The 22,510-nt window shown below is 34.0% G+C and overlaps 3 protein-coding genes across 4 annotated transcripts; 2 read left to right on the top strand and 1 right to left on the bottom strand.

Moving 5' to 3' along the window:
• The first annotated feature begins 2,579 nt into the window (after positions 1 to 2,579).
• On the top strand, positions 2,580 to 4,943 carry LOC127248356 (cyclin-dependent kinase G-1-like). Its single transcript, XM_051270651.1, has 2 exons — positions 2,580 to 3,051; positions 4,726 to 4,943. Exons 1-2 carry the CDS (start codon positions 2,580 to 2,582, stop codon positions 4,941 to 4,943), a joined length of 690 nt encoding a protein of 229 aa, XP_051126608.1.
• Positions 4,944 to 7,475: 2,532 nt separating this feature from the next.
• Positions 7,476 to 21,938, top strand: LOC127247632 (zinc finger protein ZAT11-like). 2 transcript variants are annotated; one of them, XM_051269580.1, is made up of 4 exons: positions 7,476 to 7,663; positions 8,410 to 8,484; positions 18,609 to 18,684; positions 21,219 to 21,938. In XM_051269580.1, exons 3-4 carry the CDS (start codon positions 18,640 to 18,642, stop codon positions 21,810 to 21,812), a joined length of 639 nt encoding a protein of 212 aa, XP_051125537.1. In that variant the 5' UTR covers positions 7,476 to 7,663; positions 8,410 to 8,484; positions 18,609 to 18,639; the 3' UTR covers positions 21,813 to 21,938. The 2 variants fall into 2 exon arrangements, with proteins under 2 accessions (XP_051125537.1, XP_051125547.1); XM_051269590.1 differs by having other exon boundaries at positions 18,569 to 18,684.
• On the bottom strand, positions 10,506 to 13,836 carry LOC127248348 (uncharacterized). The gene is made up of 9 exons (XM_051270643.1): positions 13,577 to 13,836; positions 12,940 to 13,151; positions 12,372 to 12,852; positions 12,195 to 12,265; positions 12,103 to 12,134; positions 11,837 to 11,983; positions 11,178 to 11,206; positions 10,927 to 11,058; positions 10,506 to 10,728 (listed from the first exon to the last, which is right to left on the bottom strand). Exons 1-9 carry the CDS (start codon positions 13,834 to 13,836, stop codon positions 10,506 to 10,508), a joined length of 1,587 nt encoding a protein of 528 aa, XP_051126600.1.
• Positions 21,939 to 22,510: the final 572 nt, after the last annotated feature.

Raw genomic sequence — 22,510 nt, 5'->3', positions numbered from 1 at the left:
AAAAGAACTGCCATAAACTCAAGCAAATTTATTCACATAAAGATGGTATAAACATAAATATGAAAATAGAATATATAATATTACAAAAATTAGAAAAAATATATATACCATAAAAAAATTAAATATGATAAATAAAAATTCTAAAAATAATATGATTATACAATAAGAAATAGTAAAAAATAAAAAATAAATAAAAATAATAAGATAATACCTTATGAATCTGGATTGAAGCAACTTTCAAACTTTTTCAACAATCCGATAGGAAATCAGAGATATAAAAAGAGGTGCTGATTTTAAAGAAAAGAGAAGTGAGACTCGGACAAATTTATATGAAAACAAACAAAACACAGAAATTACAATATCCGCCAACCAATATTTTCCAAACCAACAATTAAAACAAAATAGAACGAAAGAGAACAAAATTTTGAAAATCAATTACCATGGATGAGCAGCACCAACGGCAATGGCAGAGTTTGGCAAAAGAAAATCACCGAAAACTCTACAGCGTCGCGCAAAAGAAAACGTTGAAGGAGAATGAGGTTTAGGGCTTAAATGATTTTTTTCTTATTTTTAATAAAAGTATTTGTAGTAGTTTTAAAAACTACTATATTTAATAATTTAGAACTTTTAATAATTTCTAAACTTAAAACTTTAAGAGTTTTGAAAACTACTACATTTTCAAAACTCCTTCGAAGACTAGAATTTTAGATCGTTGACTTAGGCCATTTTTTTAAAAAGCCCTGAAAATACTTATAGGTACTTTACCATCTTTATAAATACTCGTACGGCTGTTGTGATTTTGTTTGTATATTAATTGCATTTTAGCGTACAAAGCCCAATTCTACTTTTTAACCTTTCATTCTTATTGAGTCTATAATTTTTTTCTCCTGAGTTGAGCACTCGGATTTTATATAAAGTTAAATTTATTTATTTATTTATTATGATTCATTTACAGTTGGATTAAGTTGATTTTTTTTACTAGACAATACTAGGAATACATTGTTCTTCCTTTTAACTGTTTAGGTTGTCAGTCATAATTTTGGGTTGAAAGAAGCTATCCCCACGAGAACAACCTAATTTGTAATACTATCTCGTCCGGTTTTAAGGGTCTCATTTATTTTGTACATATTGATTTTTAAATACTCCCTCCGTCCCAAAAGAGACGTCTTATTGAGTGTTGGCACGATAATTAAGGAATAATAGTATTTAATTGAAAATAGTATAAAGTAAAATATAAAAGACTAAAATGCCCTTGCTTTTTGAAGTATTTTAAAAAATAGGTTAGAGTAATAATTAAGGGTAGTTTGGAAAAGTATGAATAATTTTGTTACAAAGTGAGACCACAGTTACTAAATAAGAAAACTAGACAATTGTTTTGAAACAGACGAAAATGGAAACACAAGACAACTCTTTTGGGACGGAGGGAGTATTAATTATTATATCAAAACATAATAGTACAAATTAAGAAAAAATTGCAAAAATACTTCTATTAGTGTATTATAATACCAATAGAATGATATTTGTACAGAAACTTATACAAATATAAAGATATTTTTAATGTTAAAACAATGACGCAAAAGGTATATGTGGCCGTTAGAGGGGGAGCGGATGGAATAAATTTTTTTTTGTTTTTTATTCATAATAATTTATGTATAGTTGATTCTAATGTTTTTTCTTCTTATTTCTGAACAATCGAAATGAACATAAGGCCCAATTTGAAGAACATGTTCAGTTATCCTACTCCTAATGAATTATATTCCTCCTATATCAATCACCTTCCGTCATATATATTTTTTAAATAAATAATTAATAAAACAATAATTTAAATACACATGACTGAGGGGAACTGAATCCTTTTACATCTAAAAAAAGAAAAAATTAATACAACATATTATTCCACAATGATTATTAAAATAATATATTATACTATTTATTATAATTAAAACATATTTTATATATTATTGCGCAATAATATGTATGCTTCATATAAACATTAATTCTATGATGATTATTATAATAATAGTTTTTCTTTTTTTATATTCACTACCATAAAATTAGCCTATAACAACGGTAAAAAAAATTACGATTTTAATAGAAATTAATGATTTTTTTCTAAAAGGTTACAAAAATATATATAAAACCAGTGGAATTTTACTAATGATATTTCTGTGACAATAAGTTATAGAATAATATAATGACAAATTCGTAAAAGAAATACAACAAAAATTTGTGAATATTTTATAATTATGACTTTATTGCACCATATTATATAATTGAATTCATAAATGTACTAACACAGTACGTAGTTTCCCACCATTAATTATCAATATTAAAATTTGAATTTAAAATTACAACATTATATACTAAATAACAAAATAGTTTTCTCACACAATAACATATAAAGTTTCCTTCATTCAAGTACGACTGCGTGGCCATGGCAATATTTAAGTGTCTCGTCATCAGCTTGTGGAAATCAAATATAGCGGCATCGATCGATATCGTCGACTATGCGTTATCAATCGTGGGGGTTTTGGCGTCGTCTACCAAGCAATCGACACTGAGACCGAGAAACAGTAGCGATGAAGCATGAATTGGGAGGGCTGTCAAAGAAATCTATCAGGGAAATTCACATTCTTGAGTTTCCTCGTGGTCATGCTTCTTTCGTCGAACTAAAGGGTCTCGCCAGAGACGGGAAGGATGGACTTTTTACGGTGATGGAGTTCGTAGAAAATAATCTTAGAACACACATGACTTTTATGGAAAGGTCGATATTTACTTGCGAAGTAAAAGATTTGATGCAGCAGTTGCCGGTAGGCATCAAGTTTCTTCATGACAATGGAATGATGCATCGGGACCTAAAGCCTTCGAACATTCTAGTTCCGAAAAAAAGCTTGCTGAAAATATGCGACTTTGGGCTTTCACAACTCTATGATTATAATAATGAAATGCACACATTGGGAGTCGGGGACTATGTACTCCTAGCACTAGAGATGCTTCTCGAACTGAAGAATTATACATGTGCAGTGGTCAATGGGATGCATAATGGCCGAGGTGTTTTTCAATCGAGTCATATTCAAAGGTGCATCTAAGGCTAAACAACTGAAACAAATCTTCAATATTCTCGAGACAGAAACTTTCAATGTACCAGATATTGACGTCAAATTTGACCAACCACGCAAAAGTATTCTCAAGTTAAAGATTGCTGCTGGGAGGCTTATTTTGGGGCCCAATTCTGACGAAGCTTGGATTTGATCTTTTATACAACTTTTTGAGTTACAATCTGACGGATAGAATAACAGCAGGAGATGCGCTGAATTATGAATAGTTTGTATATAGAGGAACTCAATTGGCCGGCGTTCGTCCATGGTGAGCATTGATATACTTCACCTCTAGCTAGCTGCAGATTGGGTAAATGTATATGCAGCTTTTTTGAGTTTGCTGTGTACGTAATGATTTTTCGATGATACATTATATTAATTAATATATGGTGTTGCATTGCATACTTCTGTTTTGTATATGGATGGATATATTCAATATTGTATGTTCAGTTTTGTAATTAGTTAAATAAAAAATACTACTATTATTAGTTTGTTAGTTTGGAACTTGCAGCATCGAATCTTTAACTGTGGAAGTTAGTTAGTTAGAAATGAAGGGCAAATTAATGAATAGATGATAGGCCAACTATATATACATGTCATCCAACAGAAAGGGACGAAGCAAAGGCCGAAAAAATAAAAAGAAAAAGAAAAAGAAAAAAAAAAACATAAAAAATTTAATGTAAAAGATAAAATTTTTATATCTAATAATGTGAATTCTCCTTCTCCCCCGTTCATGTGTATTACTTGATTTTACTCTTATTCTATTATTTTAAACTTACCATGTTGTAATAATTGAGATAAGAAAATAAAACTAATAAGATCTAACCTTATTCCTCAACATTGTCGGATTTAGATCTGCAAATTAACGAAGGGTATTGTGTTCTTCAAGCCTATAGCGCAACCCATCTTGACAAAAACCGCTAGGGTTTCTGTCGTTACTACCACGATGAGATATGAAAGTAATGGATGTTGCATCTAGACCTGGGATCACAATCCTATTTATATCCATTATTATTAATTGGTCTCATCACCCAATTAATAAGTTACCGGGTTTCTGCACATTGGAGGTCCGCACTTACTAAATACATTTAAGCCCAATAAATTAATAAATCATTTAATATAGGCTTAATTCAACTGATAGCCCAAATAGTTACATTTAACCCACAATTGGATTTTTAATCCAACAATCTCCCACTTGGGTAAATATACACTGAATAACCTTATGAGCTCATGAAATTTTGCTATCAGATTCTTTAATGTATATTACCAATCTTATCTATAAGTCACATTAGTGCGTATCAAAGCGGTGGTCACTGCATTTATCGCAATGAGACCGATCAATGGTCACAACACCAATATAACTTAAGATTCGATCAAGAGACAACATGGAAATATCATGTAATGTGATCTTAACATGCCTATTTCCAACTGATCCATCTTAACTTTAATTCAAAACAACTGAATATTGAATTAAAACTAAATACTGTACACTGAATATTGAACATTGAATAATGAATTGTGCAGTATAAACCAAAGTAACCTTAATAGTATTTGAACATTATTAATCAGCTCCCACTAAAATAAAATATCATATATGGTTCCACTCTCATACGAACAACATGTGCAGCAGTTCGATACTCGAAGTGCAGCCCCCGTCAGGCACTCAAAGAAACAAATAATCAAAGAATAAAAGATCTTCAGCAGCAGATGACCGAGTTGACATCCATCGTTCAACAGCTGGTTGTAGGGAAGACGCAACAGGTTCATGCTTTTGGACTTTTCTCGAGCTCTGATCATGCTATCTACACTTGTCCTACACTGCAGTATGAAAGAGGTTTGATGTAGGTCACGCAGCAGGTTACATAGTGCCGCATCAAAACTATAATTCATACTCGAGCACATACAATTCTGGTTGGCATGATCACCCTAATCTTAGCTACAGAAACAAAAAAACCCCTATGGCAACACCACAAGGATTTTGAGCACTTATATCTCCCTCCGCAATATAGACTGACACCGACACCGCCGCCGCCCAATCATGGTATGTCATTAGAGGATATAGTGAAAAACATGACATCTAACACTCATAAAATTTCGGTAAGATATCCGAAACGTTCAGCCAAAAACCGAGAGCAGCATTCAAAACTTGAAAAATCAAATCTTTCCGTTGGCGAATGAATTTTGTGAGATGAAGACAAAGGAGAAAGGAAAGTGGCCAGCGCAACCCAAGACTAATCCAAAAAATATAAGTGCCATGAAGTTGAGAAGTGGGAAAACTATAAAAGATCTAGATCCTACCATTCTAATGGAGAAAAATCAAGAAGAGATTAGGAAGGAAATATAAAATGAGGCGTCGATGTAGACAAAGAAAGTAAAAACAAATGAATTTGATTTTCATGATTTGAAATTCCTTAGTTTTGCACAGTTTGGAGAAGCTGAAGATGCAAGAGAAAGAAAAAGCAAATCATATTGCAGTGTTTTTTGAGATGTTTCGAAGAAATTAGTGTTGGGATAGTTTTTTAGATTGTTCCACTATTTATGCTGACTTGAGTCTTATATACTAGCATTATGTTCTTTAGGTATTTCTTTTCAAAAGTTTTGTGCCTATAATTATCATTTTCCTATCTTAGCCCTTAGCCCTGTTACAACCGTTAATAAAGACCTTTGGATTATTTGTATCATGTTTCATTTTAACTGGGGAGATGTGATCTAAAAACAAACATATAAAATTACTGTTTTTCATGCAATTTGAGGAATAAGCTATTATTTCTTTTTGAGAGACAAGTGCATACAATTATATATTCCTTAGATTTGGTGAGGAAGGTCTTGCTTGGCATACTCCTATTTTGGTAAAGTGGATTTTGTTGAAGATGTCTATGAAAGAATAGGATCCATGAGTTACGTAACTTTCTGATACATACTTCAGGAAAAACATTCCTTAAGTATGAGAGGATTTGATAGGCTATATTTTGCGTACACTTTTTATATGTATATATTGATACATTGATATATTTCTATTGATTTTTGTGCTATTTTAGGTTATATTCAAAGCGAGCATGCAATTGAAGGTAAAATAGAAAAATAGAACAAAATGTGCCCCTTACCCATGCTCGTGACTAAGAGCGGAAGGACTGCCCGGAATTTTGGTTGGACGCACTCACTAACATTCCATCCAAGATTTCTCTTAAAGATGATAACAAGATTAAACTTTAACGTCAGTGACAACAAGGAAATGAACTGGAATGAGAAGTCCATGGAGCCTCTAGATCCAAAAGGTTACAATCAACTAGAGTTCATGAAAAATTTTCTTGTCAAAGTCATTTAGAATGATCTCTGGGTAAGACTCTAGACATATTTTCATGATTTTGGTTTGGAAAACTCTGTAAGTTTGGAAGATTTTATGCACACAAATGAATATGAAATGTTCGTAAATAAGGAATTTTCTAGGAAGACAATGTTAACTAACGCAAAGCATTTCAACTTTCTTGGATCAGCCTTCTATAGATGTGGCTTATACTTTATTTACACCATCCAAAATAGATGGAGACTATAAAATAGATGGATCAGCCTTGCCATAAACAATGCCCTTGCAGCTATAAATTTTGCCCATTGTAAGGTTTTGAGACTATGAATCAATGTCCATACGGGGTATGGGATCCTTGGAATCCACGGAGGCAACATCCAGCTACTCCACCAACTTATCCATGGACTTCTTGGAGGTCATATTCATCGGCACCTTCAGTCTTTCCTTGGGTAGGGGGAAATACTATAATCACCAACACATCAACTCAAGAAGTGACTTTCAAATTCACACAACATATGGTGGACTTTGAGTCCATAAATGCACTTTTCCAAAGTGTTCCATCTTTACAAACTTTGCTACAGAAGGCTGATGGATCAAAGAAACTCCTATATACCCATAAGGATGACTATCCCCATTCATTGAATAGTTTTGACCTTCAATAAATCCACCCCTCCAAGCATCAAGAGGAGTACTTGAAGGCATTGACCATCCATTTCCGAAAGTAGGACACCATTTTGTATATAATTATTTTTTTTGGGTATATAATTACTTTATTTGTCATAATTAAGAAGTGTGGAGTATAAAGAGAACACAATAAAAAATAGGAAAAGAATTATGCAGAAAAGTAGATTTTCTCAATCTTATATTATATACACAGTAGCATAGTTGGAACATTAAATAACGAATTCAAGGTTTTGGTCCATGAGTCTTACTCAAGGCCCACAATAGTTGGCTTTATTCAAGGGCTCGACCCACAAAAGCCCAAACCTTGATCGTTAGGGTTTCATTCACAACCATTGTTGCTAATATAAATACCGCCCTTGCTACTTTGGACTTTACGCCGCTCAACCCTCTCTTCCTCTTCCCTCTGATTTTGTGCCATTCTCTCGATGTTTTTATTCATTGAGCAATGGTTGTGACTTATATGTTGTTCTACAACTGCAATATGTCTTCTCCGTGTTATTGAATGTTGTGAGGAGTTCTTATCATTAGATTTGAAGAAGCAAACTTTGTGTTTGCATTGGAAAACTTTGTGTTTAAGGTGAGATTGTGTTTGCAAACTTTTAGATAAGCAAAATTCAATTGCTTATTTGTTTATTTATGTAATCTTACTATTGAAATACTTAATAATTGCGATAACTAAAACATGTTTTAATGATGAACAATATTAGATACCTCATAGTTCTAGATCAATAATGAAGAAATATATATACTTTGGGCATGTTTATTAAATAATTGAATAATTTTCTTCGATGAAGTTTATTAAATACCCTTTATGTGAAGATTTTCATTTATTTGTAAACATAATGGTATTTTTTTTATGTTTTAGACACTGTTTCCACCTAAAAAAATCGATAATTAATATTTTTTCTTAATTAATATGTTCTAGAACAAACACTAGAGCACATGCCAAGTAATGGTTGTTTGAATTTTATGGGTGGCCTATTATTGATTTTGAGTATTTTTTTCTTACAATTGAAAATATGAGAAAACAAGAATATCATATATGGTAATTTGATTCGATCCAAAAAGGTATGTGTCCAAATAATTATTATCAACAAGAATATATCACTATTAATAATGTAAATCATCTATTAATTGATCACATACCCATAACATTCAGTTTACACATTTCTTGGCATATATTTCCAAAGACACCCTACACTAGGGTCTTTCTCTAACATAAAATTCTCATGAGTACAAACTATTATTTGTTTCGGTAGTATACTACATGCGTCTATCAATTTAAAACTAAAGAGATTCATAGTATACATAACATCTTTGCAGGAATATTCAAACATGAATGATGTGATTTCTCAATAATGTCATGACCTAAGGAGAAGAAAAGAGCAATATATTCAGGTATGTGATGGCTATCTCTCATACTTCACTGTCTATGTTTATATGTTGCACTGTCTATATGTTCTTCATGCATAACCTTCTACTTTTATTTTGGTTGCTTCATATTGTTGTTTTGGATTGAATCAAATCTACTGTGTTCCTATATTTTTGTTGGTTAGTATTTTTTTTTTTTTTTTATCTTCGTGTTGCTTGGTTTAATGATAAGAAAGAATGTAAAGGAAAATCCATCCAATCTATCTCTTTTATTCATTTATTTGTTTAAACAACCAAGTATAGACTTGTTTTTTTTAATGGATTTTATCCACTTGTCTACTAATCTTGTTTGTTCACTTGTAAATTCAACCAAGAATCAATTCCAAGACATGGAAAGCTTCAAATCTATATCAATCCAGAATCATCCTAATACATGACACCATAGTCAAAATGTAAAAGTAAATTGACAAGTCATAAATAAAATGCCTGAAAAAATAGCACCGACAGTACTATAAAATTGCAAAAACAAAATGATATGTCATAAATAAAACTCCCTCCCACCCCGAGTAAACAACAACTCAATGGAAAACAACCATTTTCTCCCCCGTAAACAAATTTCAACATCAATCAAAAACTTTCCAAATCTTTCAATATCTAGAAAAATTAACCCAAAATTCACTTATATGAAGAAACTACCCAACAAAACAATCAAGAAGAAAGAACCCCAAAATACATTCACACCTAACGAGAAAAGATGGAATATCCAATATAAGTTGGGTTGCCGGTTTATAATCTAATCCTACTCAACCTAACCCAACTTGAGTTAACTCACTATGTTTGGACCAACTTGGATTGACCAAAAGCAAATCCAACACATTGTATATCCAATTACTCGACACATAATCTCCATAGAGCTTCACTTTATTTTTTCCAGTGTCTATCCATTATTATGCTTCAAATACGACTATTATCAGCTTTCTTCAGCCTCTCTACTGCTAATGGCCCTCATAAAAGACCCTTGACTGGCCAGAGACCTATTTCCCAGCTTTTTATTGTTAGAATATTGCCCTTTCTAGTTTTTTCATATGTTACATTAATTGTGTAATGAGTCGAGACTCGAGGTCAACACCAAAAAGAAAAAAACAATGAATTCATTCCGAATCCATTTTGTAGTGTTATTTTGTGTCTTTTCTAGATAGGTTTGTTTGGGCATGTAAAGTCAAACCTTTGAGAAAATTATGAAGAAAAAAAAAATGATTTTAAGGCCCATGGTGGTCTAATTAAATCCCCATAGAAAGCTAGTAAAACACTCTGACATGGATTAAGATCATCTCCATGAATTAAACTTGAAAATGAAATATCTAATATATTCGGGAAACTTACAAATGACGAATTAAAAGAAAAATAAGATAAATCAAATTCTAAAAGAAATCACTAATCTTGAGCAAGCACTTTCGAGAATCTACGGACTGTCTGAGGCTGCCAATGCGTCTTCCGTCTCTCACACAATTGCATCCGAAGCTCAAACTCTAAGGAATCTCTCTAAAGTTAGCTGGGGTAAACCCTCTCTAATTGTTCTCATATCTAGGTTGTGTGTCCAACAAGAAACTACAAGGCTATATATATTAAATGACAAATTGATCTAAGCCACACATCTTAAGTGGCAAGCTAACCTAAGCCACACATCTTGATTAAAATCAAAGGATCACAACTCCCAAACAAACAAGTAACTTCGACCGGGTCCGGGTTGCAATCGGTCCGTCTAAGGTCGGGTTAGAGTGATCCAAAGCCGTTCATCCTCTCCCCCTTCGGCTACCTTGTCCTCAAGGCTAGTGGCATCTTCAACATGGTTAAATAGTGTCAAATAGGCAACATTTTAAGTCACGTTCACACTAAGTCTTTCGGAAGTGCAATGCGGTATGCGTTATCGTTTATGCGCTCCAACACAAAAAATGGACCAGCTCCATGAGGAGAAAGTTTCCCACGCTGCAACTCTAGAAAGCATTCTCTATGCAAATGTACCCATACCCAATCGCCGGGTCTAAATATCACGCGTTTTCTTCGCGATTGGCATAGTGTCCGTATGTCGCGGCCGCCTTATCAATGTTCTCCCATACTTTGGCATGTAATTCCTTGATTGCTGTAGCTCGGTCCCTGCCACTAAAATTCAAATGCTCGGTACTAGGTAGTGGCAATATATCGGTAGGGGTTAGAGGGTTAAAACCATAAACAACCTCAAACGGGGACAATTTAGTAGTAGTACTAACATGCCTATTATAAAAAAATTCAACATATGGTAGACATCCATCCTATGTTCGACCACTATCATGTACCATGGCACGTAAAAGATTACCTAAAGTACGATTGACCGCCTCCATTTGGCCATCCGTTTGAGGATGACACGTGGTAGAGAAAAGCAAGTACATCCCGATTTCATGCCAAAGACTTCTCAAGAAATACTATACAAACTTTACATCCTGGTCCGATACAACAGTTTTTGAAACCACATGCAATTTCACAACCTCTCGAAAGAAACGTTTCGCCACATGATTAACATCCACCATTTTTGCACAAGGTTTAAAGTGAGCCATCTTTGAAAACCTATCAACCAAAACAAAAATTAAATCTTTAGCACGTGGTGTCCGAGGTAAACCAAGGACAAAATCCATAGAAATATCTAATCAATGGGCCTTCCGGAGTGGGAGGAGAAGTATACATACCATGGGGCTTCAAAGTACTCTTCGCCACTCTACATGCAAGACACATATCAACAAAAGAATCAACATGTTTAAGCATATAAGGCCAATAAAAGTGAACGCTAAGAAAATAAAACGTAGCATGTCTACCAAAATGTCCAAACATATGATTACCATGACTCTCCTCAATCAAAACATCTATAACGCTACATCTAGGAATGCACAATTTATCACCATGAAACAAATAGCCATCATACTTAATAGTAATGATCAAAACTATGCTTCTCACACCTCCTAAATATATTACCAAAATCCATATCATGCTCATCCAACTCACGAATATGGACAAATCCAACCAAATGTGTACGAGTATGATTAAGTAAAACATACCTCTGAGAGAGTGCATCAACAACTACATTCGCCTTCCCTTGTTTATACTTAATTACATATGAAAATTGTTCAATAAAGCTTACCCACTGAACATAACACTGATTGAGTTGTTGCTACCCACGCAAAGGCTTGAGGGTCTCATGATCCGTGTGAATTACGAACTCCTTTGGAAGCAAGTAATGTTTCCAAACTCTCAGGGCTTGCACAACCGCATATAATTGTATGTTGAGTAGTTCAGGGCTGCTCCATGGAACTTCTCACTATATTAAGCAATCGGTCGCCCTTCTTGTAACAGTAATACCAACTCCACTAGCATCACATTGGACTTCAAAAGCTCGTTCAAAATCAGGTAGTGCCAAAACCGGAGCATGTGTCAAACTATCCCGAAGCTTCTCAAAGGCGGCTTCGTGACTTGACTCCCACTTAAATGGAACATTCTTCTTCAAAAGGGAGGTCAATGGGGTTACTATCACTCTAAAGTGTGGTAAAAATTGATTCTAAGGAACCTCCGAACTTCGGCCACACTTGCACATTTTTTTCATTCCCGAATTGTAGCAACCTTAGCTTCATAAACCTTAAGACCATCTGAACCTACACCAAAGCCAAGGAAAATAATTTTCTTAGTAAAAAATATGCATTTCTTTAACGTACCATACAATTTAGCATTTCTTAAAGCATGAAAAACTTGGCTAACATGTTGAAGATAGTCCTCCAAACAAGTACTACAAACAAGTATGTCATGAAAGTATACAATCACAAACTTTCCAATAAATTCTCTCTAACACATGGTTCATCGATCGCATAAAATTGTTGGGCACGTTTGTCAACCTGAATGGCATGACTAGCCACTCATACAACCCAAACTTGGTTTTAAAAGCTATTTTCCACTCATCTCCAGGTTGCATACGAATCTGATGGTATCCACTCGTTAAGTCAATTTTTGTAAACAACCGTGCTCCATGCAACTCGTCAGGCATATCATCCAATCCCTCGATTGGATGTTGGTATTTCACATTAATTACATTGACAGACTTGCAATCAACACACATACGCCCTGAGTTATCCTTTTTAGGGACAAGTAAAATAGGTACAACACAAGGAGATAAAGATTCTCGAACCCATCCCTTATCAAGAAGCTCTTGGACTTGTCTATGAGTTTCTTCACTTTCATTTGGATTACACATATAAGCTGGCCTATTTGGAATTAATGCACCTGGTGCAAAATCAACAAGATGTTCAATGCCTCGCAATGGTGGTAATTTATGTGGTATATCATCCAGAAAAATATCCTCAAACTCCTTAAGTAAGTCTATAAAATGAGAATACAAGTGAGAAAAAAAATTATCATCAATGACAATAACAAATACTTTTTTAAGTAAGAGAATATGGAAGTAACTTCCCTCATATTGGTTATTGATTTGGCGAACTTCTTTGTTGAACTCTTTGAGACTAAGCAGCAGCTTGCCATCGTCTCCCTCGGAAGGTTTCGCCAAAATGGTAACAGCAACTCCTTTTGATTTTAGCACATCTCGCATAGTCCTATGTAAATGTTCAGCATCACGACGGCAGTCTCGAGTGGAATGGCGGAAATGCTCAGCTTCTTGCGACCTTTAACGAATGATATTTGATTCTTATATCTGTCGGGAAAAACTCATCTATCAAATTACCATGGTCATCTCAAAAGAAGATGGCATGCAGTCATGGGGCACACATCACAAAGGACATCGTCGGTGAAACCACAAATCGAAAAGGTAACAATCGCTCATCTATCAACATGGAGAAATCCTTCATCACTCATCTAATGTAGCTTATATGGTTTCGGGTGTGGGGTGGTATTCAAACTCAGCTTCTCGACCACATAAAAACTAATAACATTAGTGCAACTACCCGAATCCACTATCATGGATATAGTATGTCCCGCTACCTTGTAATGACAGTGGAATATATTTTCTCGCTGTTCTGCATCCTTATCTTCGTGTGGTAAAGAGGTCAAGGTATGCATGACTACTAAACTTAACGGATCCTAATCACACAGTTCTTCAATTTCATCATCACTTCCAGCCTCTGCTTCAGCCTCTACTACCTCATCGCCCTCACCATCATTGACATATTCCCATTCGCCATTCTCTAAAATCATAACGGTTCGTTTATTGGGGCATTGACCTGCATATTGCCCTTGTTTATGACACTTATAGCATATTACAATCTTTTTTTTTCTCTGTCCAAACTCCTTTCCTTTGAACTTCGCAACCTCATCCTTCTTATCAACTACTTTAGATTTGTCTTTATCCATATTTTTTATCAAAAGGCTTAGTGAAAACAATCTCTTAGATTTGGTAGAAGATAAGGAACTACATAACTGGTTAGGAACTTCTTTTGAGATGACAATCCAGTTGAGGTTGGTCTCTTGAGCTACTCCTCGCATTTGATAGCCAAATCCACAGCTTCCCGAAGAGAATGAAAATGGTGCAGCTCAACTGTATCAGCTATCTCACGCCTCAAACCCTTCATAAACCGAGCTTTTTTCAATGACTCACTCTCATCAATATCTAGTCGCATCATCAAAATCTCCAATTCCTTAAAATATCCCTCCACCGATTTCGAACCTTGCACCAAGGACTGCAACTTGATATCATATCTCATTCATAACTTTCTAGCACAAAATGCCTCCTCATAATTTCCTTCAACCAGGGCCAAGTATCAATCAGATTTCATTCATGCAATTCTCTATAATATCTCTCATTCTCCCACCAAGTCAATGCATAATCCCTGAATTAAAAAATCGCCATTCGGAATTTCTTGTCATCTGAGTAATTATGGCAGTCAAATGCCATATTGCACTTCATCGTCCAATCCAAAAAATTCCTCTACCTCTCTTAATCATCAACCACTTTGCCAGTTTGGTCTCGTTCATAAGAGTGCTCTGAGTTACGGCTATTGTGTACGTATGACCGTATTGAAGGACTCACATCACGATGACGAGAAGCCTCAGTTGCATCATATCTACCCCGAATATCAACTACTCCAGAAGAAGTCTCAGTTCGTGCCGTCTCCAATGATGTCAACCTATGATTGAGGTCCTCCATTTTCTTATTCACGATGTACTTCACATGATCCCAAGTTGTCCTTTGTTGTATGGATAAAGTTTTTTTTCCATTTTTGCCTCCAATTGTTGCATACTTGATCCCAACAGCTCCTTCAATTGTTCGAAAGTGGTCATCCTACAAACAAAGACAATGAGAAGCAACTCTCAACCGTATCAGCTATCGAAAGTTAAGTGCTCTCACTCTCTCTCACAATTCTCATAAAGGAAAATTAGAAGCAACCACGATCAAAACAAAAGAAGTATTTTTCAATTACCTCAAATAGTACGTAGGAATTCCTTCAAATGCAATACGCAAGGAGAAGTAATGTCGAACAAAAACAAGACGCATCAACTAGGAAACAAACTAGAGCATTCGACGCCAAACTATAATCGTAGAATATAAAGAAAGTTTAACACAAGTTTTTATTCCACAATTAAGCAACAAGCTAGAATCGAAATCCCTAGCACATCATTTGATCATGACAATGTCTCCTAACTCAAAAAGAACCCCCACAGAAGAATAGAACTACTACCTCAGAACTGGTTTAGTGACTGACAACTATGATTATCCAAATGATTGACAATGCACTGTAACAAAAAGAGAAAGTGTGATGCTCAAATTTTTTGTTTTCTTTTGTTTTTTTTTTATATGCTCTAGAATTTTACTTAATGTTTAGAGCGCGCCTTTTTCAAATTCATATCACCATCTTTGCTCTTTCACTGCACTTTTGCCACACTCTTGAAAAATAGAACATTGTGCATTATAACCAAATTCAAACGCTATTTCAGAGAGCTATTCAAATCCAAAATCACGATTCCAAAAATTATAGTTAACTTCAAGGAGTTATCTAATAGCAAAAAAATGAATCACTCCAAAATTCCAACCAATTACAAGCAGTAAATCGAACAAGTAGACTGTTCAAAATAGAAAACAGAAAGTTCGGACCCAAAATCTTCGGGATAACCTATCTCTGTGTTCCAAGCGCTTTTTGACAATTTTTAGATCGCAGTTTTCTTGAGGAACAAATTCAACACAAAACTCATGTTTGGCAACTAACAATGGATTGGAAGTAGCTATCATGTCTAGAGAGGAAATTTTTGCAACAACAAAATGACTATTTCCAGAAACTATGAACTATCTCTGAATAGCATGAATTAAACCTATATTTAACACAAATTTGATCAAACATGACATAGAGTCATATGATGAAAACATGTTGTGAACAAAATAGCCTCGAAATCTTATGATCAATCAATAACCGCTCTGATACCAATTTTTGACATGGATTACGATCATCTTCATTAATCAAACTTGAAAAGAAAATATTTAATATATTCGGGAAACTTACATATGAAGAATCGAAAGAAAAATAGGATAAATTGAACTCCAAAAGCAATCACTCCTCTCGAGCAAACACTTTCAAGAATCCACGGACTGTCCGAGGTTGCCGATGTGTCTTCCGTCTTTCACGTAATTGCATCCGAAGCTCAAACAATCGATTTGCCCTCTCGGCAGATGGAATCTCTCCAACTCTAAGGAATCTCTCCAAAGGTAGCTAGGGTAAACCATCTCTAATTGTTCTCATATCTAGGTTTTGTGTCCAACAAGAAAATACAAGGCTATATATACTAAATAACAAATTAATCTAAGCCACACATCTTAAGTAGCAAACTTACCTAAGCCACACATCTTGATTAAAATCAAGGGATCACAACTCCCAAGCAAACAAGTAACTTTGACTGGGTCCGGGTTGCAATCGGTCCATCTAAGGTCGGGTTCGGGTGATCCGAAGCTGTGTCACACTCAATACAAGAAGTATGTGTTTTGTTTTTTGTATGTAGACTATGTAAGACAGTCTTGTAGATGGAAAATTGTATTCATTTTAGAGGGAGAAAGTTCCATTTTCTCTCTAATCTTTTTTTCCCATACTCCTTGTGTTCAAAAAGATTTTGAGCATTCATGAAGACTGAAGCTCATCTGAAGAAGGAGAATTTGTTTTTTCAATCGGAGAAGAGGATCAACACATGAACACAATTGATCTCGATTTGATAGTGTTTCAAATGTGGTTTGATCACTACTTTCTTGTGAATGTATATCCCAAGATGGCGGTAGGAGAGGATAGATGGTGATCGAAATTTGTTGAGTCGTACAGTTGATTGTATATATGGCGATAGGTTTATTGAATGTTTTTTAGATTGGAATCCCCGAGATATAAGTTGTTATACTGGCTTATCAAATATTGTGTGTTTTTATTTTTTATTTGTAATTGGCCAACCCTAGGCAAGTATCGCTTACACAGACAAATATTTTAACCATTGATCAATTGTATATTTCCCAAAATGCAAACCCTTATGACTTTCTTTGTTCTCATTAGATTTAGAGAAGTTGGCCTCTTACATGCTTATTCTTTTTTCAACAAATATCAAGTTGTTTTGCAACAAGATAATCATCATTTTGAAATAAAAGTTCCCTTTTTTTTCTAAAGTCCCATATGTAGTTCATTTGTTTGTTCCATTGCTTGAACACACTTCCGAACAAACACTTTATTCCTATTCTACTCACACATTCATTTTTTAAGTCACACATACTTCTTTGGATAGTTGCAATTTATTTTAACAAATATTTTGGAAGTCATAATTGTTTAAACTTCAACAACTTCTTCCATCCAAACTGACAAATTGCTTTGTTACTTTATTTCCAAATGTTTTGTCACTTCAATGTCTTTTGTCCTTGAAGCATTGCCTAATCTTGTAGTCCCTTTTTTGGCAATAGATAGAGGAGATTTCATGATGATTCTTCAATATATGTACTTTCCCTCTTATTATCATGCAACATCTTTGAATCACTTTTCCTTCTAGTTTGGTTTTATGACATACCATAATCCTTGGAATTGTTGTATCTTCCTTATGTTAGATATCTAAATTAGTTCTCTCTTTATATGATTTTTCAATAGATAGAACTTCATCAAGTGTGGCTTTTTCTTTGTTGAGTTATTCGAAATCAAAATGTAATTCATCTTTTGAATCTTCATCGAGGCTCTTTAGTTCATCATATTATTTTTTCTAATCCCACGTATTTATCTTCTCTTCAGTTTTTCCCTTTTTTAAATTATCATGTCATGATGGCTTTCAATATATTTTCCATAATTTTGGTTCTTTAACTTTTATAGCTCAAAACTAAATTCATCTTTGCAATTTTAAAGATATGTTCTCAACTTCTCTATCTCTATTAGTGCTTTATTCAATTCTTTCACAAGTCTTTTCTTCTTGGAATTAAGATCCTTGTAACTACCACGGACCTCATTATACACCACAGTGACTTCTTTTTATGGCCATCTCATCTTGTTCTTTGATTTCATCTTAAGATTCGTAGATTTCTTCATTTCTTCTAGAAATTCTAAAATGTTGGAATGTGTTTGTTGCTTCTTTAATGTATCTTTAATGTATGGGCGTATTCAGATTCTGCATGTCCTTTTCTTCCACATTTATAACAACTTCTTTTCTTTCTTTTATTTCCATCAATCAGACTTGCTTGTCTTGTATTCCCAATATATTTTTAAGAAAACCACTCTAGTACCACTTTATAGAATTTTAGATTGGCATCCGGTAGATGTTAAGTGTGCGTTCTCATGACTAAAAAATAGGAAAAAATAAGAATACCCAATATGATAAACAACTTTGATCAAAATTAATCTATATTTAGGGCACTTTCATCAACAATAATAAATCATTGTCAATACTGTAAATTATACATTAAATTAATTACACACTCCAATCAATTAGTCTACCCCTCTTTAGCATCAGGCAACCAACACCAAAGATCTCAGCCCAAACACCCAACTTTTACATGAGTGTAAGAGGCTATATAATATTTGTTTGTGTTTATGATATATTACATGTGTTAATCTAACCATCAACGATAATTCATAATGTACATAAGTTCTTTGCATGAACATTAAAACCCGGATCGTTTGATGAAGTTGTCACCAAGGAAATTTTGAATTAGAGTCAATGGAAGAATGCAACTGTAGTAAAGACGAGAGCAATATACTTCAGGTATGTGATGGCTATCCCTCGTACTACACTTTGTTTGCTTCTCTACTGCATATATGTTCTCCATATATCAACATATGCTTCTAGTTTGGTTATTTATATTGTTTCCTTCAGTTAGATAAAAATATATATTCTATTTAGATTTGATCATGATCTTCTCCTAGATAAGTTTTTCTTTTTCTCTATCTTTTTGTTGGCTAATTTTTTTCTATAAAATCGGATATAAATAAAATTCCATCTAATCTATGTCTTCTTTGTTAACTTGTTTGTTTGACCAAACAAGTATAGACTTGTTTCATGAACAATTGTTTTGGCTTAGCTTGTGTTTCACTTGTAGATCTAAACATAATATGCAAAACTCTACTAATGCTAACAATGGCAATATGAGAAGAGATCGCAATAATTCACTAAAAGCAGTAATAATCTTCAGCTCCAATTTCAGAAATTTTTTTTTACCAATTATTACATTTTCCTCGTAAACTTTTATGGTTGTAACTTTTTTTACATGTTATTTAACTTTATTATTACTTTATTAACACTCTTTCACATTCATTTAGGTTAATATTTGTTAAGTTCATTGCTAAAGACTCAAATCTAATATACGGATTTTGTTTTCCCATCAGGTTCGATGTTTGGTCTATTGGGTATAAATATGGTTTTTTAGTTAGGAAATCAGACCGTTAGACATGGTAAATTTGAAAAAAAAAAAAAAGGAACGAGCTATTAAATAATCTTACAATTGAACAAGATCAATTACAAACTTTTCAAAAATACCAAACTCGTATCAACATAATCAATGAGGAATGTAAGACTTAATAGGAGAAGTAAAGAAAGAAGGTGAATAAACGTAAAATCTACGATATAGGGGAACAAATTTATTTGAGATATATATGTTTCAGAATTCCTCTTTTTCTTTTGTATAAACCAGTCTCTAACAAATTAAACAATAGTTAGGTTTTATGACCTTATTTCCATTTTAGATGGAAAGCTAAATAATTAGATATAGGATTATTTTCATAGAATTCTACTAAAATGATCCAAATGATAAGGTGTGCCACAAATTAAAAAAAAAAAAAAAGTGTATTTATGAATAACAACAGGAATAATAACAACAATTCACCATATTTTGTGAAGACAATTTTTAATTTTGAGCTTCAAGAATACACATTGTCGTTCTTCTGTTGCAGATGAACTACTGCTATGTTCTTTTGTGATCATCCTTCGCATAGTTTTAGGCCACAATTGATATTAACAAGTGATTTCTACATTGCAAAAATTCTCTTCATTGTTTATTTATTTATTTTTATATTGTCATCTTTTATAGGAATGAAAGAATATTAATCACATGCAATCAGAATACTACGATATTTTAAATTTGTTTTGCCTCAGAAGATCATCATTAACTTAAACATTGAAACTTCTTTGTGATTAAATACTGAATTTTTCTATTTTAATAAATGAAATTTGATTTCCTCCCTTTCTTGGGAGTCATATTAAATCAAATCTAAAATTATGTTTGAATTATTTCTTTAGGGTGTTAGCAACTGCTTTCAAGATTCCACAAACTGAACTTAATTTTTTTCTCATCCGTAAACGAAAAAAAGAAAAAGAACAACTCTTCAAAACCGACCGAATGTGTCCACCGAATCTTATATTTGTTTGGAGTCTAATGATTATGAAAGAATTGTATATTTTTGTTGAATTTTGGTGATCAAGAGAATATTTACATTAGTTATGCATTAGTTTCAAATGTATCAAATATATATCAAATATGTAATATCTTTTTCTCATATTCTAACATAAATTACAAATATTGTGCCTGGAAGACCAAATTCAACTGATTTTGATATCTTGAGAAAAATATTATCCCCAAGTTGAAATAAACATAAGTGTATATATATCTATAGACGAAGAAGATGGATATTGCTAATACATATAGAGTGGACTGAGACAGCTGCCGAATTAACAAAGAGCTTTCCCGCAAACCAACAAACTACGTGTTCTTCATTCATGAAGCGATCGATGTTGGCCATGTTGTAGGTTTCTGGTGTTGTCAGCGGCATCAATCGGCATATAAAATTTCAATATAGTTGCATTTATAGAGATCGGGAGACACTGGATTTGGTCGACATAGTCAGATAACTATTTTTCCAATTGTTGTGTTCTCTTTCTTGTAAATATGAAGGGTGCTTTGAAAGTCGAAGGGATAAATGTTTAGCCCCTTATCTAGTATTCCTTGTCACTTTGGCCCGGTGCGCATGGAAACAATCTAATAAATTTTAGATCTACAATGACTGTTATTCACCTATATATTGATCGAAATATAACTATACATAGATTCACTCCATCTAAACAATAGTGAGCAATCATCACTACTATAAATTCCCCGGATTAGTATGATATTATCGCCACGATTCTACCCTTATATTTCCTCTGTACATATGCATAATTAAGCTACTTATGTTTTCCGATCTATTGTTATCTCAATTTCTTGAATTCAACTAATGGATGAGATAATGGCTGTTGGCTTTAATCAGCTTGGTTTTCCGGAGTGGTCGAATTGGAGCAAAAAACCTCGCACATCACGACAACAAATACTCCAAACGGAATCTCAGAAGCTTCCGACAGTTGCAGAATCTCCAGCAGTTGATCCAATGGTGCAGAATGGTCCTTCCTACCGGTGCAATCAGTGTGCTGCTGTTTTTACTTCACCGCAAGCCCTTGGCGGCCACAAAGCCTCCCACCGGCGCAAACAACCGTCCATGGCTGGAGACAAGATCCCTGCAGCTCCATCTGGAAAAAGGGTTCACAAGTGCTCCATCTGCAATGCAAGCTTCGCAACGGGCCAAGCCCTCGGTGGTCACCAAACTTTACACCGCCGTCATATTTCTCCAATCTCCAGCAAGAGAAATGTCGTGCACAGGTGCTCCATTTGCAATGAAGAATTCACGACAGGACAAGCCCTTGGTGGTCACATGCGGAGGCACTATGAAGGCGATCTCAGCCGCGGTTCTAGAAGGCAACAGACAGATGACCATATTGGATCAGTCTCTTCTTCGAAGCCCTGCCTTAATATTGAATTAAACAAGTCTCCAACAAGGTCGGACAACGAATATTATGATGAGAACTAGACGTTGTTGTAATGCTGCTGTTAGTTATGGTATAAAATGACTGAAACTCTTCAGAGATTTGGTGTACATTATGATGCATGGTTTTTAAGAACTAAATCGTTTTATTATATCTATTACCATATTATATTTCACCATTTATAATTATTTGTGGTTAGGATTTTTGAGCTTCAAAAGCGGATTGAAAAACAATTGAAACATAAAAAAATTTACTTGATAAACTTAAAATGGAAAAACCATGGGCGGGATGGAATTCACTAAATGAATCGATTCATTACATTGGTACAATTTCTTCGAATGAATGAAGAAAATTGCAGCATCAAATAAATTCCAAAACATCCACACCAACATAAACCAAAACGTGCACGAAAATGTCACCACCATGCACCCCAAACACACCGAAATGGCACACAGAACTGCAAATCGATTCATGAACCAAATGGAGAATAAAAAACACAAAAAAGTCCATTTATGACATCCCTGTCAAAAGTATAGTTAAGATTCCCATAAATTATGAGATAATATCATAATGAATGCAACCACAGTTAGTTAAAGATTGTAGGCTATAAATCTAATATGGGGCCATAAATGGTCCTTGATCACGCCCAGGCTTGTAGATGTGAAGCAACTACAAAAATGATTTCAGAATAAAAGGGTCTGCTTAGTCATGCTCATGATTGAAACCATAGTTTGATTCTTGA

The sequence above is a fragment of the Andrographis paniculata genome, unplaced genomic scaffold, assembly GCF_009805555.1.
Source record: "Andrographis paniculata isolate CXL003 unplaced genomic scaffold, ASM980555v1 Contig11END, whole genome shotgun sequence".
Lineage (NCBI taxonomy): Eukaryota > Viridiplantae > Streptophyta > Magnoliopsida > Lamiales > Acanthaceae > Andrographis > Andrographis paniculata.
Note: the sequence above shows the minus strand (reverse complement) of the source record. Positions and strands in the feature narration are given on the sequence as shown.